The 24,075-nt window shown below is 52.4% G+C and overlaps 1 protein-coding gene across 1 annotated transcript; it reads right to left on the bottom strand.

The window, feature by feature from the left end:
- Positions 1-1,917: 1,917 nt before the first annotated feature.
- On the bottom strand, positions 1,918-18,163 carry LOC115384875 (nck-associated protein 1-like; the record flags this gene model as incomplete). The annotated part of the gene is made up of 9 exons (XM_030087054.1): positions 1,918-1,978; positions 2,353-2,509; positions 2,596-2,644; positions 4,723-4,860; positions 8,192-8,282; positions 8,391-8,533; positions 10,734-10,790; positions 10,870-10,962; positions 18,032-18,163. Coding segments are annotated over 9 exons (921 nt in total), but the record flags the coding sequence as incomplete, so codon positions are not given.
- Between the last annotated feature and the right edge of the window lie 5,912 nt (positions 18,164-24,075).

The following is a 24,075-nucleotide window of genomic DNA, read 5'->3' as shown; positions in this document are numbered from 1 at the left end:
AGTCATCCCTGCTTTGTTAATTAGCCCGTACACAAAGTCCTAAACATGTTTGGCCGTGTATGAAACGATTCTAACCCCAAAATTCAATACAATTTTTGGAAAGACATGCAGATTTCTTGAAATGTGTTTTTGCTACCCATCTCATTTTATTATATGTATATCATTGAAGTATATTGTATGAAAAAATAATAAAATTCAGACATTTGTGTTTCAGATTTTTTTTTAAATTGATCCTTGAAGTAAAGTGTTATGTTTGGTACAGTTTAGTATGGAGTGAGCCGTGTCCGGTGTCAGGTGAAGAAGTGTCAGGTGTCAGGTGAAGAAGTGTCCGGTGAAGAAGTGTCAGGTGTCAGGTGAAGAAGTGTCATGTGTCAGGTGAAGAAGTGTCCGGTGAAGAAGTGTCAGGTGTCAGGTGAAGAAGTGTCAGGTGTCAGGTGAAGAAGTGTCAGGTGTCAGGTGAAGAAGTGTCAGGTGTCAGGTGAAGAAGTGTCCGGTGAAGAAGTGTCAGGTGTCAGGTGAAGAAGTGTCATGTGTCAGGTGAAGAAGTGTCCGGTGAAGAAGTGTCAGGTGTCAGGTGAAGAAGTGTCATGTGTCAGGTGAAGAAGTGTCAGGTGTCAGGTGAAGAAGTGTCAGGTGTCAGGTGAAGAAGTGTCATGGTGAAGAAGTGTCAGGTGTCAGGTGAAGAAGTGTAAGGTGTCAGGTGAAGAAGTGTAAGGTGTCAGGTGAAGAAGTGTCATGTGTCAGGTGAAGAAGTGTCAGGTGAAGAAGTGTCAGGTGTCAGGTGAAGAAGTGTCAGGTGTCAGGTGAAGAAGTGTCAGGTGTCAGGTGAAGAAGTGTCATGTGTCAGGTGAAGAAGTGTCATGTGTCAGGTGAAGAAGTGTCAGGTGAAGAAGTGTCAGGTGTCAGGTGAAGAAGTGTCAGGTGTCAGGTGAAGAAGTGTCAGGTGTCAGGTGAAGAAGTGTCATGGTGAAGAAGTGTCAGGTGTCAGGTGAAGAAGTGTCATGTGTCAGGTGAAGAAGTGTCAGGTGTCAGGTGAAGAAGTGTCAGGTGAAGAAGTGTCAGGTGTCAGGTGAAGAAGTGTCATGGTGAAGAAGTGTCAGGTGTCAGGTGAAGAAGTGTAAGGTGTCAGGTGAAGAAGTGTCATGTGTCAGGTGAAGAAGTGTCAGGTGAAGAAGTGTCAGGTGTCAGGTGAAGAAGTGTCAGGTGTCAGGTGAAGAAGTGTCAGGTGTCAGGTGAAGAAGTGTCATGGTGAAGAAGTGTCAGGTGTCAGGTGAAGAAGTGTCATGTGTCAGGTGAAGAAGTGTCATGTGTCAGGTGAAGAAGTGTCAGGTGTCAGGTGAAGAAGTGTCAGGTGTCAGGTGAAGAAGTGTCAGGTGTCAGGTGAAGAAGTGTCATGTGTCAGGTGAAGAAGTGTCAGGTGTCAGGTGAAGAAGTGTCAGGTGAAGAAGTGTCAGGTGTCAGGTGAAGAAGTGTCAGGTGTCGGGTGAAGAAGTGTCATGGTGAAGAAGTGTCAGGTGTCAGGTGAAGAAGTGTCATGTGTCAGGTGAAGAAGTGTCAGGTGTCAGGTGAAGAAGTGTCAGGTGTCAGGTGAAGAAGTGTCAGGTGTCAGGTGAAGAAGTGTCAGGTGTCAGGTGAAGAAGTGTCATGGTGAAGAAGTGTCAGGTGTCAGGTGAAGAAGTGTCAGGTGTCAGGTGAAGAAGTGTCATGTGTCAGGTGAAGAAGTGTCAGGTGAAAGGTGAAGAAGTGTCAGGTGTCAGGTGAAGAAGTGTCATGTGTCAGGTGAAGAAGTGTCAGGTGTCAAGTGAAGAAGTGTCATGTGTCAGGTGAAGAAGTGTCAGGTGTCATTTGAAGAAGTGTCAGGTGTCAGGTGAAGAAGTGTCAGGTGTCAGGTGAAGAAGTGTCAGGTGTCAGGTGTACATACGCGTGTGACAGCGCCTGTTCTTTACACTCTCGGATGTCATTGATACGTTTGTTGTACCTGGAAGACAAAATTAAAGAAAAGGTGATTAGCTGAAACTGAGCAGGATGTGATTCATGAACTCGACCAGACCAGTCCAGACTGGACCAGATCTGATCGGTTTAGACCAGACCAGACCCAGGGAAGAACCTGAGGCCTTTAACCCTTCAACAACTGACCTGATTGGGACTGATCCTCTTTCACTGAGTGACAGCTTCTGCAGCATCCAACTCTGAATTCCCTCAATTTTATGTCCGTGTGTGTGTGTGTGTGTGTGTGTGTGTGTGTGTGTGTGTGTGTGTGTGTGTATGTGTGTGTGTGTGTGTGTGTGTGTGTGTGTGTGTATGTGTGTATGTGCGTGTGTGTGTGTGTCAGACCGGACGGTGTGGACTGACCCTCGGATGTTGACGAACAGGTCCTCTGCAGCCTTGTGGATGTGGAAGACTTCGTCCCGGAAGAGACAGAGACAGGTGGAGCTCTGCAGAGCCAGCTTCCAGAGCGACAGGGCGGCGGCGTCGCTGTTCAGCACGGCGTGGCACAGGATGAAGCCGACTGCAGCCGCAACGACAAAACACCAGGTCAGCGGCCGGCGGCGCACACTCAGCAACTTCACCAGAGTCCGGTCCTGGAGCACTTACACACAATCCACTTCTCCATCGTGTCCAGAGAAAGGTATTCACACGGCATCTGGACCAGGAGACCGAGCAGAGGACAGACAGGGTCAGAGACAGAGAGCCACTGGAGAAAGACCTGAGCCAGACCTGAACCAGACCTGAACCAGACCTGAACCAGACCTGAGCCAGACCTGAGCCAGACCTGAACCAGACCTGAGCCAGACCTGAGCCAGACCTGAACCAGACCTGAACCAGACCTGAGCCAGACCTGAACCAGACCTGAACCAGACCTGAGCCAGACCTGAGCCAGACCTGAGCCAGACCTGAAGCAGACCTGAACCAGACCTGAACCAGACCTGAACCAGACCTGAGCCAGACCTGAACCAGACCTGAGCCAGACCTGAACCAGACCTGAGACAGACCTGAACCAGACCTGAACCAGACCTGAGACAGACCTGAACCAGACCTGAACCAGACCTGAGACAGACCTGAACCAGACCTGAGACAGACCTGAACCAGACCTGAGCCAGACCTGAACCAGACCTGAACCAGACCTGAAGCAGACCTGAGCCAGACCTGAACCAGACCTGAGCCAGACCTGAGCCAGACCTGAGCCAGACCTGAACCAGACCTGAGCCAGACCTGAACCAGACCTGAACCAGACCTGAAGCAGACCTGAACCAGACCTGAACCAGACCTGAACCAGACCTGAGCCAGACCTGAACCAGACCTGAACCAGACCTGAAGCAGACCTGAGCCAGACCTGAACCAGACCTGAGCCAGACCTGAGCCAGACCTGAACCAGACCTGAGCCAGACCTGAGCCAGACCTGAACCAGACCTGAGCCAGACCTGAACCAGACCTGAGCCAGACCTGAGCCAGACCTGAACCAGACCTGAGCCAGACCTGAGCCAGACCTGAGCCAGACCTGAACCAGACCTGAGCCAGACCTGAGCCAGACCTGAACCAGACCTGAACCAGACCTGAGCCAGACCTGAACCAGACCTGAGCCAGACCTGAACCAGACCTGAACCAGACCTGAACCAGACCTGAGCCAGACCTGAACCAGACCTGAGCCAGACCTGAGCCAGACCTGAGCCAGACCTGAACCAGACCTGAGCCAGACCTGAGCCAGACCTGAACCAGACCTGAACCAGACCTGAGCCAGACCTGAACCAGACCTGAGCCAGACCTGAACCAGACCTGAGCCAGACCTGAGCCAGACCTGAACCAGACCTGAGCCAGACCTGAACCAGACCTGAGCCAGACCTGAGCCAGACCTGAGCCAGACCTGAGCCAGACCTGCAGTCTTCCGGTGTCTGCGGTTCAGATGTAGTACCAGATCAATTCTTTGCCGTCACAGTGAGGCTGATCCGGGACCCTGCAGTCTGCTCAGACAGGTCTTCCAGTGTGTTCAAGATGTTTAACGGTTCTAAATCTCAAACTCTGAAGGATTGCTCTGATACCCAAACCTGGCAGAACGCCCAAACTGACCGACCATATTAGACCCAAAACCTTGCTCAGTAACGTTATGGAGTCTCTGCATCACGTGACCCGGGAGCTGGCGACCGGAGGACCGCCGCCATGTTGGAGTGACAACAACCAGTGATACGCGGTTTCATTACATGCAGTAGAGGCGTTCGTGTTCTTTAACGTTGAAAATGTGGACTGATGAGGAGAGCAGGGATGATGTTGTGTTGTCAGATCAAGCTGACAATCTGGACCCGACTAGAGCTGCGTTTAAAAAAATCGATTAATGGATTTTGAATCGATTCTCCTTTTAACAGCCCGACATCGATTCATAAAACCCTCCAATCCATCTATTGATGCGTCTTTTCCCCCACAGTGTCATGTGACTTCTCGCATGACTAGTGACCAGCGGTACAAAACATCATGGCGGAGGCGCTGGAAGCACCGGACCTGCCAACCTGGACGCTTTTTGCGTAGCAGGTACTCAATTTGACATCAAAATCCGCTGAACGCTTCGTCTCATTAAACGACGCAAAAAGCTGCAGACGTCTGTGAGCGCCGTTAGAAATGCGGACGTGCAGTACTCACGCTGACCACACGGTGCAGCAGTGTAGTGCTGCAGTTTCAACCAATCAGCACTGAGTAGCGGAGAACCCACAGCGTGAGGATGAGTGAGGATACCGTGTCGGACTGAGCGGGGTTGAGCATGGTGGAGGGGGCGGAGATGAGGGACAGCAGCTGGGCGTTCCTCCACTGGTCCGCCGACAGGTTCCTCCGGGGGTACACCATCTGCAGGCTGACCAGGGCGTCCGACAGCGACTGCACAGCAAACAGGAAGTCAGCACACTTTTCTTTTTTAATTAAAAAGGAAAACAGACATACACAAACTCTCGCGGGGCAAACAGTCAGGCAATCAAAAAAAAAAAAAAAAACACAAGCAAAAGGATAAGAATAAGAATTACAAGGGGGGGTCAACAAACAAACATGGCACACAGATCGACGCCAATTAACGTCAATTAAATACACAATGGTCTGGGTCTTCTATCAAATCAGAAGAAAATGGGACATATCATGGCATATTGTCTTTTGGCAGCACACGCCAAAGGACACAGGAAGTCAGCACACGCTTCACAGGAAACAGGAAGTCAGCACACGCTTCACAGGAAACAGGAAGTCAGCACACGCTTCACAGGAAACAGGAAGTCAGCACACGCTTCACAGGAATCAGGAAGTCAGCACACGCTTCGCAGGAAACAGGAAGTCAGCACATGCTTCGCAGGAAACAGGAAGTCAGCACACGCTTCGCAGGAAACAGGAAGTCAGCACACGCTTCGCAGGAATCAGGAAGTCAGCACACGCTTCGCAGGAAACAGGAAGTCAGCACACGCTTCGCAGGAAACAGGAAGTCGGCACACGCTTCACAGGAAACAGGAAGTCCTGCTTCAGTGCGGCTCTTGCAGAACTGACAGCGCCACAGAAGCGGAGCACCGACGTCACAAACAGGCTCATGTTGTGACAAAGGAAAACTTTTCGAGCATTTTAGCTTCAGCTCTGTTTCCACGACAACGCTGGTTTTTAAAAGAGAGACTACGCCTCTGTCTCAATGGAACAGAGGAAACCTGCTCCTGCTGCTGGTCCCAGTCCAGACTCTAGTTCTGGTCTCAGTCCAGATTCTCCTGGTCCTGGTTCTTCTCCTGGACTAGGCAGTTTTAGAGTTGACAGTCACCGTAACAACAATCCAACGGGGTGTTGTGTCCACATGAACGGCTGTGTTCTCCGTTGCCATTGTTCAGACTGTACTGATTCACTCGACACCAGCTAGTGGACCAACATGAAAACTCCATCCATTTCAGTGTTTGTGCTGTTTCCATGGAAACGAACGTTGTTCTGAAAGCGTTGCCGGGTAAACACGAGGCTCCTGGTTGCCGTGGAAACGAGGCGTCTGGGTGTGTCTACATGAGGTCCGTACTCCCACGTGTCCGACGACAGACGGAGACGTTCTGGCAGACAGAACACAGCTGCGCTCCGATTGGCCGGTTCTCCAGGTCACTGCTGTGCTCCTCACTGACCTCTCACCTCTGAACCTGCTCTCCAGCAGGAGGCACCCTTCATCCGTCCTGACAGGAACAAGAAGAGCTCAAAGCTGTGGTTCCTTTACAGGGACCCTTCCTGTGGACGCTGCTTCACACTGACCGGCCTCAGCATTTCAACCTGAGCCTTCACACCGTGGAACGCCGTGGAACACCATGGAACGCCGCGGAGCACCGCAGAACGCCGTGGAACACCGTGGAACGCTGTGGAACACCATGGAACGCCGCGGAGCACCGCAGAATGCCGTGGAACACCGTGGAACGCTGTGGAACACCATGGAACGCCGCGGAGCACCACAGAACGCTGTGGAACGCCACGGAACACCGTGGAACGCCGCAGAACGCTGTGGAATGCCGCGGAACGCTGTGGAACACCGCGGAACACCGTGGAACACCGCGGAACACCGCAGAACGCTGTGGAACACCGCGGAACACCGTGGAATAGGGGTGTGCCATCTAAGGCACCTCACGATTCGATTCGATTACGATTCAGGGTGCTACGATTCGATTATTCAACGATTATCACGATATTAAGGATAAAAACGATTATCATGACTTTTTGTGCATTTTTTTTCCCCCTCACTTAGTGCCCACTTCATACTTTGAAACAATGTACAGCTGTTTCTCGGTATACATAAATCTTTTTTTTTTCCCCCTTGTCCTGTTCAGCAGCTGGGGCGTGCAATATTGTATGATTGTAGCCTTTTAACTATCCGAACAGATTTTAATTTGTTTGATTACTTTGATTTATGTATACCGAGAAACAGCTGTACATTGTTTCATACTTTGAAACAATGTACAGCTGTTTCTCGGTATACATAAATCAAAGTAATCAAACAAATTCAAAAAAAGTATTTTTTATTGATGTCAAGTGGTCCATCAGCAACCATGGCATAAACTTTGTGCCTGTAGCTGTGGCCTAAAGAGCCAATACAACAAAAGGCTGCCCCTGTTGACAAAAGATCAACAGTTACCTCCCTTAAGTGCAAACAATAGCAGATATGTCATATATGCAGATATATGTTCAATTTGAATGTACTACTTGGCGTGCAGCATATCTAGACACCTACATCTAGATATCTATGTCTATATGTCTCGGCGGTGGTGGGACGTCAGCGGGAGCTACGGGAGCTGCAGTGTTGTTGTGTGCATGTTTTTTCGACTGCCGATGCTAACGCATGTTTCTGATCCCTGCTCTTGGAATAAACATCGTCACGCTGCCAAACGCCTCTGGACTTCTTTCAGGCATATTACAGAGATAAATGTTTTGGTTGTTTTGTTTACCTCTGAACTGAAAGCTTTGTTTACGGCGCCGCGCCATGCACAGTACGGCTCATTGTTTCCGGGGCGACATGAGGCTACACACGGTGCTTTTTGTTCCAGTGTAGTGTAAAATGGACGAATATCTATTGGATGAATATGTTGTGGACGAGAACTTTGAATGATTTTCTCTTTAGCAAAAGCAGCGTTGGCATTTAGCACTAGCTTTTAATCCAGAAGAATGAATCTCACACTCTGTTACTGTAGCTAAAGAGCTAGCTGTCGCCATATTAACCGGTCCGTCACTACAGATGTCCGGGTGGTGCGTAGGAACAATACTTTGGTTCCGCAAGTGGCGTCCGTGCTCCTGGCGTCTAGTTATTATGAAAAATAATCGATTTTAAATATTTATGAATCGTAATCGAATCATTATGTGTCGCATCACGATTAATCTAATAATCGATGTATCAGCACACCTCTACCGGGGAATGCCGCGGAACACCGTGGAACGCCGCGGAACACCGTGGAACGCTGTGGAACACTGCGGAACACTGTGGAACGCCGCAGAACGCTGTGTAATGCCATGGAACACCTCGGAACACCGTGGAACGCTGTGGAACACCGTGGAACGCTGTGGAACACCGTGGAACACTGTGGAACACCGTGGAACACTGTGTAACACCGCAGAACGCTGTGTAATGCCATGGAACACCACGGAACACACCGCAGAAGGCTGTGGAACACCACGTAACACCGTGACAGGACGGACAGACGCGCTCCAGAGCAGAACATCATCCCACCTTCCCATGAGGAACGAACTCCTCCATCATCTTCTTCAGAGGGTTCTCATAGTCCACGATCATCTGGCCCAGCCGGGGGTACTCCCGGTCACTGCAGCACACACACACCAGTGATCAAGAACCGAGCCGTCACTCAGAGAGTGTGTGTGTGTGTGTGTGTGTGTGTGTGTGTGTGTGTGTGTGTGTGTGTGTGTGTCACCTGGCTCCGTGCGTCATCTCGTGGGCGTAGTTGTAGAGTCCGATGATGGCCTTCCGCTCCTCGATGCGAGACAGGATGATCATCAGAGTAGTGTAGGTCACCACCAGGTCCAGGTAGTTCCTGGTGAGGTCAAAGTTCACCGTCTGGCGGGAGTCAAAAGAAGATCAGGAAAAACAAATCCAAACCCAACGGCTGTGAGTGAGAGACAGCTGGATCCCCACAACGTCTGCATGACGGGACTGAGGCACAGTACCTCACTACCATACCTCACCACGGAACCTCACTATGGTACCCTCACCACTGTACCTCACCACGGTACCTCACTACGGTACCTCACCACGGTACCTCACCACGGTACCTCACCACGGTACCTCACCACGGTACCTCACCACGGTACCTCACCACGGTACCTCACCACTGTACCTCACCACGGTACCTCACTACGGGACCTCACCACTGTACCTCACTACGGTACCTCACTATGGTACCTCACCACGGTACCTCACTACGGTACCTCACTATGGTACCTCACCATTGTACCTCACCACTGTACCTCACCACGGTACCTCACTACGGGACCTCACCACTGTACCTCACCACGGAACCTCACTATGGTACCCTCACCACTGTACCTCACCACGGTACCTCACTACGGTACCTCACTACGGTACCTCACCACTGTACCTCACCACGGTACCTCACTACGGTACCTCACCACTGTACCTCACCACGGTACCTCACTACGGTACCTCACCACGGTACCTCACCACGGTACCTCACCACGGTACCTCACTACGGGACCTCACCACGGTACCTCACTACAGGACCTCACTACCATACCTCACCACGGAACCTCACTATGGTACCTCACCACGGTACCTCACCACGGTACCTCACTACGGTACCTCACCACCGTATCTCACCACTGTACCTCACTACGGTACCTCACTACCATACCTCACCACGGTACCTCACTATGGTACCTCACCACGGTACCTCACTACGGTACCTCACCACTGTACCTCACCACGGGACCTCACCACTGTACCTCACCACGGTACCCTCACCACTGTACCTCACCACGGTACCTCACTACGGTACCTCACCACGGTACCTCACTACGGTACCTCACTACGGTACCTCACCACTGTACCTCACCACGGTACCTCACTACGGGACCTCACCACTGTACCTCACCACGGTACCCTCACCACTGTACCTCACCACGGTACCTCACTACGGTACCTCACCACGGAACCTCACTATGGTACCCTCACCACTGTACCTCACCACGGTACCTCACTACGGTACCTCACCACGGTACCTCACCACTGTACCTCACCACTGTACCTCACCACTGTACCTCACCACTGTACCTCACCACGGTACCTCACCATTGTACCTCACCACTGTACCTCACCACGGTACCTCACCACTGTACCTCACTACCATACCTCACTACCATACCTCACCACGGTACCTCACTACGGTACCTCACTATGGTACCTCACCACGGTACCTCACCACCGTATCTCACCACTGTACCTCACTATGGTACCTCACCACTATCTCACTATAGTACCTCACCACTGTACCTCACTACGGTCCTCACCACTGTACCCCACTACGTACCTCACCACTGTACCTCACTACCTTACCTCACCACTGTACCTCACTACGGTACCTCAGTCCACTAACCTCATTACAGTACCACTTCTTTACTGCCAGACTAACAGTTTAACTGAAATTGCCCCACATCCTCCTAACTTCCCCACATCCTCCTAACCAGACATGGGAGATTGGCGCCTCATCAAGTCATCTCAATGCCATGTTTTTGCCCTCACCATGTACCACAGACAAGCTGAGGAGCAGGGTTGATTAGATTCACCTGGTGTGACACATGGTCAGAGCAAAAACATGGCATGGAGATGACTTGATGAGGCTCCATTCCCTCAACTCTGCTCCTAACTGCCCCACATCCTCCTAACTGCCCCACATCGCCCCTACCTGAATGCAACAACATGAAGGAAAAGTGAAGTTCAGCAGACTTCAGCCCACTGAGGGAATCTCGTTTCCCACAGGCCCCCTCCTGCTTCAAGGTAATGGTGGCCATTGGCAGGGCTGACAGGGGTCAGGGGTCATGCTTGGGGACCCACAGCGGTGACTGGCAGCTGTGAAATTCAAACTTGAAAACTGAATTGTGCTTCTCAAAACTAATAGAGGGAGGACCACTGCCTGAACCACTGGAGGACCACTGCTTGAACCACTGGAGGACCACTGCTTGAACCACTGGAGAACCACTGCACTGATGCAGACACACTCCAAACACACTCATTGACTTACGATGTCGAAGAAGACCTGGCAGGCGTCGATGGTGTTGAGCAGCTCGCACACGTGGTCCTAAAGAGGAGGAGAGACGTCAAGTCCCTGACAGGAAGTGCTTCACCCATCCTGGAAAAGGGGCGTTTGATTTCCTCACCTTGAACTCCATGACGTCGACAAAGGTGAAGTAGTAGAGAGCCAGGTTCTTCAGGATCTCCGACTTCTCCTTCTGCAGCTGAGCCAGCTGTTGCTGTGAAGACGTCAGAGAGAGACCAGGTGAGACCCTCCTGCTGCTTCACCCTCAGGGACCAGGCCCCCAACCAGCCTCCGTCACCAAAACACCATCAGGGATCAGGCCCCCAACCAGCCTCCATCACCAAAACACCATCAGGGATCAGGCCTCCAACCAGCGTCCGTCACCAAAACACCATCAGGGACCAGGCCCCCAACCGGCGTCCGTCACCAAAACACCCTCAGATACACTGAAACACTTCCACAGTGGGCACTGCTAACAGCTAACCATCTAACTTAGCTAACAGCTAACCATCCAACTCAGCTAACAGCTAACCATCCAACTCAGCTAACAGCTAACCATCTAACTCAGCTAACAGCTAACCATCCAACTTAGCTAACAGCTAACCATCCAACTCAGCTAACAGCTAACCATCCAACTCAGCTAACAGCTAACATCCAACTCAGCTAATAGCTATCCATCCAACTCAGCTAACAGCTAACCATCCAACTCAGCTAACAGCTGACCATCTAACTTAGCTAACAGCTAACCATCCAACTCAGCTAACAGCTAACCATCCAACTCAGCTAACAGCTAACAGCTAACCATCCAACTTAGCTAACAGCTAACCATCCAACTCAGCTAACAGCTGACCATCCAACTCAGCTAACAGCTAACCATCCAACTCAGCTAACAGCTAACAGCTAACCATCCAACTTAGCTAACAGCTAACCATCCAACTTAGCTAACAGCTAACCATCCAACTTAGCTAACAGCTAACCATCCAACTCAGCTAACAGCTAACATCCAACTCAGCTAATAGCTATCCATCCAACTCAGCTAACAGCTAACCATCCAACTCAGCTAACAGCTGACCATCTAACTTAGCTAACAGCTAACCATCTAACTTAGCTAACAGCTAACCATCTAACTCAGCTAACAGCTAACATCCAACTTAGCTAACAGCTAACCATCCAACTCAGCTAACAGCTAACATCCAACTCAGCTAATAGCTATCCATCTAACTCAGCTAACAGCTAACCATCTAACTCAGCTAACAGCTAACAGCTAACATCCAACTCAGCTAACAGCTAACCATCCAACTCAGCTAACAGCTAGCCATCTAACTCAGCTAACAGCTAACCATCCAGGCCAGCTAACAGCTAACACCTTTGTGCTGCAGTCTTTGCCTGTGTGATGAAATGAAGCCCAGTCCATTTCATCTGATTGGCTGAACACTAACTATACTTTAGACCAGGGGTGTCAAACAGGTTCCAGGTCAGGATCCTGAGCCGGACCAATGGGAACCAGCCACCAACAACCCTGAAATCCAGACTTAATAGGTAAATATAAACAATAGAAATAGTCTGAGAGCGGGTAGCTAGGTTGAACCAGTTAGCTAGCTCAATAGCAGTTAGCTAGCTTGATAGCAGTTAGCTACCTTGATAGCAGTTAGCTACCTCGATAGCAGTTAGCTACCTCGATAGCAGTTAGCTAGCTCGATAGCAGTTAGCTAGCTTTAGAGCAGGTAGCTAGCTTGAGAGCAGTTAGCTAGCTTGATAGCAGTTAGCTAGTTTGACAGTAGTTAGCTAGCTCGATAGCAGTTAGCTAGTTTGACAGTAGTTAGCTAGCTCGATAGCAGTTAGCTAGTTGACAGTAGTTAGCTAGCTCGATAGCAGTTAGCTAGCTGGAGTCAGCTGAATCTCAGCGTTCTGTTGCCATTCTGAAGAAATCTGTCCAGATGTATTTTCTCTGAACTGTTGACCATTCCGTTGGTGGACTGTCCAGATCGGAGCCTCTTGAGGGCCAGTTTTGGCCCACAGACCTCAAGTTTGACACCCGTGGTTTAAATGTTGCCAGCTAAAGCAGATGTGAGGTCGGGTGAATGGGACCGGGCCGACACGGGTCAGCTCACGGCAGAACCGGTGGAACCCGAAAACCCAGAGAGAAAAGAAGAGTCTTTCTCCCAGCAGGTGGACAGGAAGCTGACAGGACAGACAGCAGACTGAAGCCCGGGGACGGACCAGAGGACGGACCAGAAGAAGTCAGACAAGGTGGTGAGAGAAGACCTGCTGCTGCACCGAGGAGCCGGACCGACCGTCCGTCTCCGTCTCCGCATGCTTTCAGGACAAACTGCTGCTAAATGAGACGGGCGGAGGCCGGAACTGTCCTCACTGCAGGCAGACAGGCGCTGCTCAACACCCGGCGGGCAGACAGTCACCGGCCGACCACCGGAATCCCGGGACACAACCGACTGACCAACAACCGGTGACCGGCTGATGACTGATGGACCGGTGGACGGCTGGACAGACACTCGGTGGATGGAGGGAACGGAAAAGGACAGCAGAGAGAGGGACAGCAGGGACAGCAGAGACGGGGACAGCAGGGAGAGCAGAGAGAGGGACAGCAGGGACAGCAGAGAGAGGGACAGCAGGGACGGGGACAGCAGGGACAGCAGAGAGACACTCCAGCAGCAGCAGAGGAACTGAAATTCAAAAAAACTGAGACAAAAACTTACCAAAAAGCACAGTCAGTCCGGCACAAGCCCAGTGAGCATGCAACACACACAGAACAAAGGAACAACGTAAGTACACCGATACAGCAGTGAGCAACACACACACTCACACACACACACACACAGTGCTGGCCAAAAGTATTGACGCCCCTGCCATTCTGTCAGATAATGCTCAATGTCTCCCAGAAAATGATCGCAATCACAAATGCTTTGGTATCACAACGTTCACTTCTTTTTGTCTGACCGTTACTGTTGTGGTTGCAGAGGTCAGACACACCTGCGTTAACCAGCTCGTCCTGTCATGAAAGACAGGACGCAAAGAGCCTCCTGAAGTTCAGGAAGTGGTTGAGTTGTGCAGAGTCCATAGAAACCACTAAACAAATTGCCAAAATGCCAAATTTGATATAATTCCACACCAAACATAAAAACAATGGGTGGACAAAAGTATTGGCACCCTTTGACACGTCATGTGATGCGTCTCTAAGTGGTGTACCTCCCAGCAGCTGTTACCGACCGGTGGAACATCACAGCTGCAGTCAGGTCACATGGATGAAGTGGACTCAGCCTCTGTCCTGCGTCCAGGTGTGTCCCACACTGAGCAGGAGAACAGAAAGACCAAACAACTGTCTGAGGACTGGAGAAGCAGAACTGTGGAGAAGCATGGGCCATCTCCAGGCTCCAGTCCACCTCCACAGACCTGGATGTTCCTGTCCGCAGAGCGCAGCGGCATCAAGAAGTTTAACGCCCGCGGCGCTGCGGCTAGCCTGCCTGGATGTGGACGAAAGAGAAAAACTGACGAGAGATTCCAACGAAAGACTGTGCGGACGGTGGATAAAGAACCTCGACTAACATCCAAACAAGTTGAAGGTGTCCTGCAGTCCGAGGTACAACAGTGTCAACCGGACTATCCGTCGGCGTCTGAATGAAGGGACTTCGTGGTAGGACACCCAGGAAGACCCACTTCTGTCCCAGAGACAGAACAAAGCCCGGCTGGAGTTAAACTGACCTGAGAAAGCCAGCAGCGTTTTGGAAGAATGTTCTCCGGTCAGATGAGACAAAAATAGAGCTTTCTGGGAAAAGGCATCGACAGAGTTTAGAGGAAAGCAAAGGAGGCCTTCGAAGACCAGAAGACGGTCCCTGTTGTCCAACATGGCGGAGGCTCCCTGATGTTCTGGTGCTGGACTGCTGGACCGTGAGCATGGCAGTATGAAGTCTGAAGACGAATGGAGGGCCCAGCGTGAGACAGCTGGGTCAGAGGTCATGGGTCTCCAGCAGGACGACGACCCAAAACACACCTCAAACAGCACTGGAGAACTTCAGGACAGAGCATTCCCAGCATGCTCCACTAACCATCAACGGTGCTGCTGTGGAGAGAGTGAGCAGCACCAAGTTCCTGGGTGTGCACATGTCTGAGGACCTCTCCTGGAACATCAACCCCACATCACTGGCTACAAAAGCTCAACGGCGGCTCTACTTCCTCCGCAGACTGAGAAGAGCGAGAGCCCCGCCCCCATCAGGACCAGCTTTTACAGAGGACCGTGGAGAGCCCCGCCCCCATCAGGACCAGCTTTTACAGAGGACCGTGGAGAGCCCCGCCCCCATCAGGACCAGCTTTTACAGAGGACTGTGGAGAGCCCCGCCCCCATCAGGACCAGCTTTTACAGAGGACCGTGGAGAGCCCCGCCCCCATCAGGACCGTGGAGAGCGTCCTGACCAGCGGCGTCGCGGTGTGGTACGGCGCCGGCACCGTGTCCTGCTGCAGACCCTGCAGCGCATCGTGAGAGCAGCCGAGAAGATCATTGGTGTCTCTCTCCCCTCCCTCTCCTCTATCTACAACACCCGCCTCACCCGCACACCCACCAGGATCGCAGGCGACCCCCCCACCCCGCCCACAGCCTCTTCAGCCTGCCGTCGTCAGCTAGGAGACTGCGGAGCCTCCGGTCCAGAACCAGAACCAGCAGACTCGAGGACGGCTTCTTCCACCAGGCAGTCAGGAAGCTGAACGCCCCCCTCTGCCCCCCGCCACCGACCTCAGGCCTGCACTTTTCTGTGTTTTACTGTGTTCATAGTCATTTATTTTATTTATTACCTTAGATCTTATATGTTTTGTTGCACCGTGGGTCCGAGAGGACTGTAGTTTCATCTGTGCTGTGTGTCTTTATGTGCGGCATATTTGACAAATAAACTGACTTTGAACTTTGGGGGAAAGCTGGAGGCTTCTGAGGGGCCAGCAATAAGTCCACACCTGAATCCCAGAGAACACTGTTGGCCAGCACTGCACACACCACACACACACACACACACACACACACACACACACACACACACACGCTAAATGACACTGACACACACCAGCGGCGACAAGCTGACAAGTAAAGCTGAGAAACACTTGATGAGGAATGGCTGAAAACACACACACACACACACACACACACACACAGTCTCAGATGAGAGGCTGTTAATGTGCCATGATATTGTCTCTTTTCGTGTGTGTGTGTGTGTGTGTGTGTGTGTGTGTGTGTGTGTGTTGTCTTCAGTCCATCTGTGAGGCGACAAGAAAGAAGTGTGTTCCTTCACTTTTTGTGGAGATGAACACTGAATGTGTTCAGGACCTGGACCAGGCCCCCCACAGGGTCCAGGGGATCCTAGGACCCTGGTCCCTGCTGGTCTGAGTGGAGGCTGATCTGCTGCTGCTGGTCCCTGGTTCAAAACACCAGCAGCAGCAGGGGAACCACCACTGGTACTGCTGCTGGTACTGGTACTGCTGCTGGTACTGGTACTGCTGGTACTGGTACTGCTGCTGGTACTGGTACTGCTGCTGGTACTGGTACTGCTGCTGGTACTGCTGGTACTGGTACTGCTGCTGGTACTGGTACTGCTGGTACTGGTACTGCTGGTACTGGTACTGCTGCTGGTACTGGTACTGCTGGTACTGGTACTGCTGGTACTGGTACTGCTGGTACTGGTACTGCTGCTGGTACTGGTACTGCTGCTGGTACTGGTACTGCTGGTACTGGTACTGCTGGTACTGGTACTGCTGCTGGTACTGGTACTGCTGGTACTGGTACTGCTGGTACTGGTACTGCTGGTACTGGTACTGCTGGTAAACCGCCACCCGTCTCTTCGTCTAAACTGAGCCTGATCAAAGCGACTACCAGCTCTACGCGTCTCTGATGTCGACACTCAAAACACGCTGTTAGAAAAGAATAAACAAAATGCGTAAGTTAATAAAAGAATCACTCGTTTACAAGATTATCGTTTACGTGGCTGCCATGTTTTGGCTGCGCAATGCATTCTGGGAGTGATGACGTCACCTAGTTGTTCGTTCAGCGAGCAAAGCCACAAAGCACCCAGGAAGTGCTCCTGTTGCAGCTGCAGCCGAGCAAAACGCCACACTGAGCCGCTTCTGCATGGAACTCTGAAACCAAGGGAATAACGCGGCGCGGCGAGCATCCAGCGCTCTCCTCTGGAGGGGAAATGAAGAAAGGCGTGGAAGAAGCCTGAGGGGGCGGATCCATACCTGTGCCCCCGCCGTTTCAGCGCCGATTCTTTTGAGGATTAATGATGTTCATGATGTTAACGGTGACGAGGTAAAGGCAGTAAGCGTCTCTTTGCAGTGTCTCTGGGTGGCCACTGGGAGGCAGCGTCCAGAGGCTCCAGCGGCTGCGGCCGACTGTCTTCCTCTTGCTAGCGGCCATTTTCACCGTCATCTCCGTCGTTCCTTCCGTTTCCGTCCTCGCTCTGTATTCGGTTTTGTGTTGGTTCGAATTGAAAGGGTTGAACGCTCGTGTTTACAAAGCTGCCAACAGATCACCCCTAAAAACACCGCAGAGAGGTGAAACAACCCACTACCCAGAATGCTTTGCAACTTACACAACAATGGCGGCCTATGTGCGAAACAAACTTTGTAAAAATACAGATAACTGAAATTCAAATTTTTCATTATAGTCGGTTTTTATTTTAGGCTTAAAACTTGAAGGAACTTCTGCAGGAAACTAAACTGAACTGAAACAAGGCAGAGAAACAGCAGAGGACCAGGACCGGGACCGGGACCGGGACCGGAGACCAGGACCTGGACCTGGACCACTCCACTCAAACCAGACGGATTCAGGGGAGCTGGAAACAAATACAGGAAGTGGAGACGTCCTGACGGCTCCGTCCACGCAGTCATGAGTCCTGGATGGACTCAACCGCACCATGTGACTCACCAACAGGCGGACGGATGAGGACGGACGAGGACGGACGAGGACGGACGAGGACAACAATAATACTGCATTGGTTTTATACAGCGCTTCACACTGCATTCTTCATTCTCTCCACACTGGGTGGAGCTGAGCTGCTGCCCTGGGGGGGGCAGACTGACGCCATCGGCCCCTCCCACCACCAACCATTCACTCTCACTACTTTCATACTGAGGCAAGGTGGGTGAAGTGTCTTGCCCAAGGACACAACGACAGTTTTACGCCTGCGGGAGCGGGGATCGAACCGCCAACCTTCGGTTATAAGACAACCCGCTCTACCAACTGAGCTGCTGTCGCCCGGACGGACGAGGACGGACGAGGACGGACTTACGTTGTTGTTCCGCGTCTCCACGGCGGGAAACTTCCGGACGATGAACTTGACGGCCGACTCCAGGTTCTTGTCCACCAGGTAGGACGGCTTCGCTTTGGGGTCTCCACACGCCTGCAGGGGGCAGCAGAGGGCAGCAGGTCAGGACGGGCGGAGGAGGGGGGACGGTGGAGGAGGGGGACAGATGAGGACGGAGGGTGGAGGAGGGGGAAATGGGAGGAGGGTGGGTGGAGGATGGGTGGGGGAGGGGGGCGGATGGTGGGTGGAGGACGGGTGGGGGAGGGGGGGCGGATGGTGGGTGGAGGACGGGTGGGGGAGGGGGGGCGGATGGTGGGTGGAGGACAAACTGCTGCTGTTATTCAAGCAGCGGGACTCGGTGCTCTCACTGAGACTTTGACATGATCTGTCCTCACAGTGCTGACGTTTGGACATTTGGCTGGCTGACCCCCCCCAGAACAGGCCCCCAAAGCTGGACCCTGGTGACTCAGTGTCTCATGCTGAAGGAGACTCCTGGACCGGTTCTGATGGAGAACCACCAAGAACCGTTCATATGGGAAAACAAAAAGTCACGGCTACTGAAATGGTTCAGGTTTCAGAGATCAGCTGGACTTCGTAGCTCCTGACTCAGACCTTAGCCTCCTGTTAGCGCCCGCCATTAGCCCGCCCGTTAGCCTCCTGTTAGCGGCCGCCATTAGCCCGCCCGTTAGCCTCCTGTTAGCGCCCGCCATTAGCCCGCCCGTTAGCCTCCTGTTAGCGCCCGCCATTAGCCCGCCCGTTAGCCTCCTGTTAGCGCCCGCCATTAGCCCGCCCGTTAGCCTCCTGTTAGCGCCCGCCATTAGCCCGCCCGTTAGCCCGCCCGTTAGCCTCCTGTTAGCGCCCGCCATTAGCCCGCCCGTTAGCCTCCTGTTAGCGCCCGCCATTAGCCCGCCCGTTAGCCTCCTGTTAGCGCCCGCCATTAGCCCGCCCGTTAGCCTCCTGTTAGCGCCCGCCATTAGTCACCCCCGTTTGCCGCCCGTTAACCTCCCATCAACCTCCCGTTAGCCCCTCCCGTTAGCCGCAGACACTCGGGGTTAGCGTTAGCGCTGCGCTGGCTCTCTCCAGACGCCGGCAGGACTTCAGACACTTTGACATCAAAACATGTTTAAAGAAAACGTTTATTTTTGTGCAGTTTTGACGCTGAATAAACTCAGTAAAGACAAAACGAGACAGTTTCCAGAACATCTGATCCTCAAACCCACGATGCTGCTGCCAGAGGGTTCCACAGGGTGGAGGTTCTCCTCTGGCTCAGTGAGGGTTCCACAGGGTGGAGGTTCTCCTCTGGCTCAGTGAGGGTTCCACAGGGTGGAGGTTCTCCTCTGGCTCAGTGAGGGTTCCACAGGGTGGAGGTTCTGTCATGATGTTCAGTTCAGGCATTAGCTTCCACCACAGACACAGCTAGCTGCTAGCGCTGGTCTGAACTGGAACACGAACCCTAAAAGGTGGAGGTTCTACTGGACATGGCACTGGGGGTTCTGGACCCGCTGGGGGTCTGGGTGGAGGTCTGATGGAGGGATAGGTGGAGGAGGATGAAGAGAGCCTCTGCCTGGATACCAGAACCGATATCAGTTCTCCAACATTTCTCTGCTCTGAGCAGCAACCAGACCCTGAACCGGGACCGGAACAGGCAGCAGGGAACCGGACCCCGTAACGGGCAGCGGGGAACTGGATCCCGGAACAGGCAGCGGGCAGCTGGACAGGTGAGGACTAATGACTGGACGTGGAACTGGTGCAGGACTCGGAGCTCCTTCAGAGCCGGCGAGCCGTTCTCCTGCTGTCAGGGTTCCTGGGTTCCACAGGGACAACTGAGAACCTGAAAGAATGACTGCTCTCATGACTGGACCAGAACCTCCAGAGAACCTGCTACGAACCCTAACAGAGCCAGACCAGACCAAAACTCAACCAAGTCATAGCTGGACCAGAGCTGGACCAGAGCTGGACCAGAGCTGGACCAGACCAGAGCTGGACCAGAGCTGGACCAGAGCTGGACCAGAGCTGGACCAGACCAGAGCTGGACTGGGCCAGGGTTGGACTACAGCAGGACCAGAGCTGGACCAGTCGGTCCCTTCAGCTCCTCCAGATCCCAGGATCTGTTAGGACACTGACAGGTTCTACTGCATGAAACCACCGGCAGTGTTCTGCTGGGCACCATATCGGACCGGATACCAGATCCTGGTCCATCGTGGTTTTTATCCTTCAGGTTCAGGCCGGGTCTGACCATCTGAGGTCACCTGGAGGTTTTCTTCTTCTCTTGCTGCCATCATCTCAGGGTTAAAGGTCAGTGTCAGGCTCACCTCCAGAGCGGAGGGTTTGTTGTGATCCGGTCAGGGACCAGTTCAGGATCTGTGACCTTCACAGTCCAACCAGCCCGAGTACAGGATGCTCTCACCGTAAGGAGACCTGCGGTGTGTTCGCAGTGTGTTTGGTGGAGTTTTGGTGCTGAGAAAACAAAGAAAAGTTCTGCCACTGTTCTACGTTCTAGGAGGCTGACAGCATGTTAATCTGGAACGTGACGGAGCGCTGCGTGACGGAGCGCTGCGTGACGGAGCGCTGCGTGACGGAGCGCTGCGTGACGGAGCGCTGCGTGACGGAGCGCTGCGTGACGGAGGATAACCAGAGACGCTACAGGAAGGCAGGAGACAACACTTCCTCTGAAGACGGACTGTCACTGACTCAGACCTGAGCTGGAGCTGGTCAGGAGGAGGTCCATCAGGTCCCGGAGGCAGCAGTCTGAGCAGGAGGACCAGACTTCCTGTCCCCAGACTTCCTGGCCTCCGGCTCTTCCTCCAGTCCTCCTGAGTTGTTCCCAGTCCAGCCCAGAGACATAGTCCCTCCATCCTGTCCTGGTCTTCCCCGTGTCCTCCTCCCAGTGGGACATGTCCAGATGTCCTCCTCAGGGAGGCTCCATGCTAAAGAGGAGCTGAGTTCCTCACTGCTCCTCCACTCCCAGCTCCTCCCCCTGCTGACATAGCTCCTCCCCCTGCTGACGTAGCTCCTCCCCCTGCTGACGTAGCTCCTCCCTAGTGACGTAGCTCCTCCCCCTGCTGACATAGCTCCTCCCCCTGTCTCTAACAGAGTCCAGTCCCCCTACAGAGGAAGCTCCTTTCAGCCTCTTGCATCTGGACCTAGTCCTGGGTTCTGACCCAGATCAGGACCAGAGGTGAGGGGGGAACGTGGACTGACGGTGAATCCAGAGCTTCCTTCACTGCTTATCACTGCTCCACCCTTCTGTCAGTCTCTCCTCCACCCAAGAACAAAATCCAGAGATACTTGAACTCCTCCAGACCCCAGTTTTCGTTCTCTGGTTCTGCAGGTTCCTGTCCGGTGCTTCTGGACTCTCCAGGACTCCTTCAGTCCTCACTTCCTGTCTCCACCACCGGGGTCTGGGTTCCACTACGGCAGGAAACAGAGACCTGGAGACCAGAGACCTGGAGAGCACCGCTCCCAGCAGCTGGTCCGCAGTGGAGGACATGGAGGACATGGAGGACATGGTCCACTGGGACTCCATGTCCCCAGCGTCCCTCGGGACCTGAGAGCAGCTCTCCTGGAGGTGGTAGTTGAAAACCCTGCTGACAGAGGGTCACCAGACGGTCCCAGCAGACCCTCACAACTGTCCAGGTTCCTCCTCCACCAGCGGGTCCAACTCACCACCAGGTGGACTTGGTCCACAGCTCTGCTCCACCTGAGTTTCTAAAACATGAGGTCAGAGGTCAGATGACACTACAATCAAGTCGATTATCAACCTCTGACCTCAGCTGTCCTGGTGCCAAGTCCACTTGTGGACCCCCTGTGCTGGAACATGGCGCTGGTTCCGGACAAACCGGCTAGAACAGAAGTCCAATAACAGAACACCACTGGACCAGGGAGGCCCTGAGCCCCCTCCAGGTCTCACTGTTGCTGCACACGTGGGCCTTGAAGATCCCCAGTAGAACCATGGAGTCCCCAGATGGAGCACTGTCCAGCCAACCCCCCCAGGGCCTAAAGAAGTCCGGGTCCTCTGCTCTGCTGTTCAGACCGTAAGCCGAGACACCAGTGAGGAACCGTCCCCGACCTGAAGGACCAGGGACCAGACCCTCTGGTTCACTGAGGTGGACTCAACACATGGTGCTGAGCTGTGGGGCTACAAGAGCAGGGTTTCCCCCAGCGCTTTATAGGCCTGGCGGGCCGCCAGGCTTGTCTGCCCCCCCGCCAGGCTAAGCGTTGCTTGTTAATTCATTGTAAATGTTTTCAGCCCGCCCGCCCGCGCTGCAGCGCCCGGACGAACCGAGAGGGACCCGAAGACAAGGGAAGCTGCGCTCCGTGACCCAGCGGCGCAGACACTCGATGCGTGCGCTCTCTCCCTCTCTCCACTTCCACTCCGACGGTTGAACGCCCGGTCCCGACCCGCGTCCACGGGCTACCCGACCCCCGACCACGCGCTCCGAAGCATCAAGCCTTCCCCCCCACCCCCGTCCCGACCCGCGTCCACGCCAGTGTTGTTTTCGTTAACGATGACGGCGACGAAAATATTTCGTCAACGCCCCTTTTTTCCGTGACTAAAACGAGACGTGACGAGCTAAAAATATCTCTTTAAAGACGGAAATGTGACGAGACGTATCTGTTGTTTTCGTTAACGAGACGAGACGAGACAAAAATGTCAGTATTTTGACTTTCAAAATAAATTAAAACCAATGCGATTCCCCCGGCTTGTTCACGCAGATCGGCTGCTTTACTCTGAAAATATTATGAATTCACGAGCTGCTTCCTGTTTGACCACGCCTGCACCGCATGCACCGGCGCACTACAGGGCGTGGTAGCAACTTTCGCCGGCGCTCGGCATGAGGAAAAGACGCCGTGATTTATGGATGTACTTTAATCAGAACCCAGCAGAAAAGAAAACAGAATGCCTGGTAGTGGAGACGGAGGATCTGATCCAACTGTTTGACTGTTCTTACTGTGAAACTGAAATAGGAGCCCACTGTTGATTAGTGAAGATTTTTTTTCCCCCCCAAGTACCTAATAAATCTTTACTTTTTCTTTTTTAAAAATAATTCAGGTGTTGTCTTACTTTGAAGAAATGTATTTTCACTTTTGTTTAAAATGTGTATAGAGAAAATTCAGGTAAGGAATACAAAGTTTATGAAACTCAAGTTATGTTTGTCATTTCAGCTTTGAAGACTTCCAAGTGTTTCATACCATCAAGTGTACCCAAGGAATTAATTTTGTTTATTTCAGTTGTTTTAATGGTCGTATTTTCCTAATAACCATCTTAATATTGGTTTTATTGCTCCTCCAAAAGAATAACAAGACATTACTCTTACCAGTTGAAATCAGTAACATAGAAACAAAACAGACCAGTTTTAATAAAAGATTTCAGCCTTTATATCAGTACGGACATTATAAAAATAGCTTGAAAGTATCAGCAAAATTGATAATTAATATTTGATATTCAAAGGCGTCAATGTGTTCTTTTGTTTTTGTGCCATATAAGTATATTTTATTATGTTTGTTTGGTTTACAATTTCCTTTGTCTTTTTCCTCATGTATGGTTTAAGCCTTTTTTAATGACTAAAACTGGACTAAAACCCGTTTGGTTTTCATCAACTAAAACTAGACTAAAACTATCAAGTGTAGAAATGACTAAAATGTGACTAAAACTAATAAGCATTTCGTCCAAAAGACTGAGACTAAAACTAAATCAAAATAGGCTGCCAAAAACAACACTGGTCCACGCGCTCCGAAGCCGCTACACCGCCACCCCCCCCGGCCGATTTGCGGTAGGCTCCTCTAGCAGTCCAACCACCAGGCTTAGCAAGTTTTCTGGGGGAAACCCTGAAGAGAACCAGACCAGACCAGACCAGACCAGACTGTCACCACGGCAACGCCAGAGCAGTGAGAGTCCAGGACCTCTGGAGGAGCTGGGGTCCAGGGTCCAGGCTGGGTGGGTGTGGAGGTGAGAACCTCTCCACCTCCCTCACCAGCTCAGGCTCCGCCCCCCCAACCAGGTGATGGTCCATGTCCCTAGAGCCGGT

Source organism: Salarias fasciatus, unplaced genomic scaffold, assembly GCF_902148845.1.
Source record: "Salarias fasciatus unplaced genomic scaffold, fSalaFa1.1, whole genome shotgun sequence".
Taxonomy (NCBI): Eukaryota; Metazoa; Chordata; class Actinopteri; order Blenniiformes; family Blenniidae; genus Salarias; species Salarias fasciatus.
This window is presented reverse-complemented; position numbering and strand designations above follow the sequence as displayed.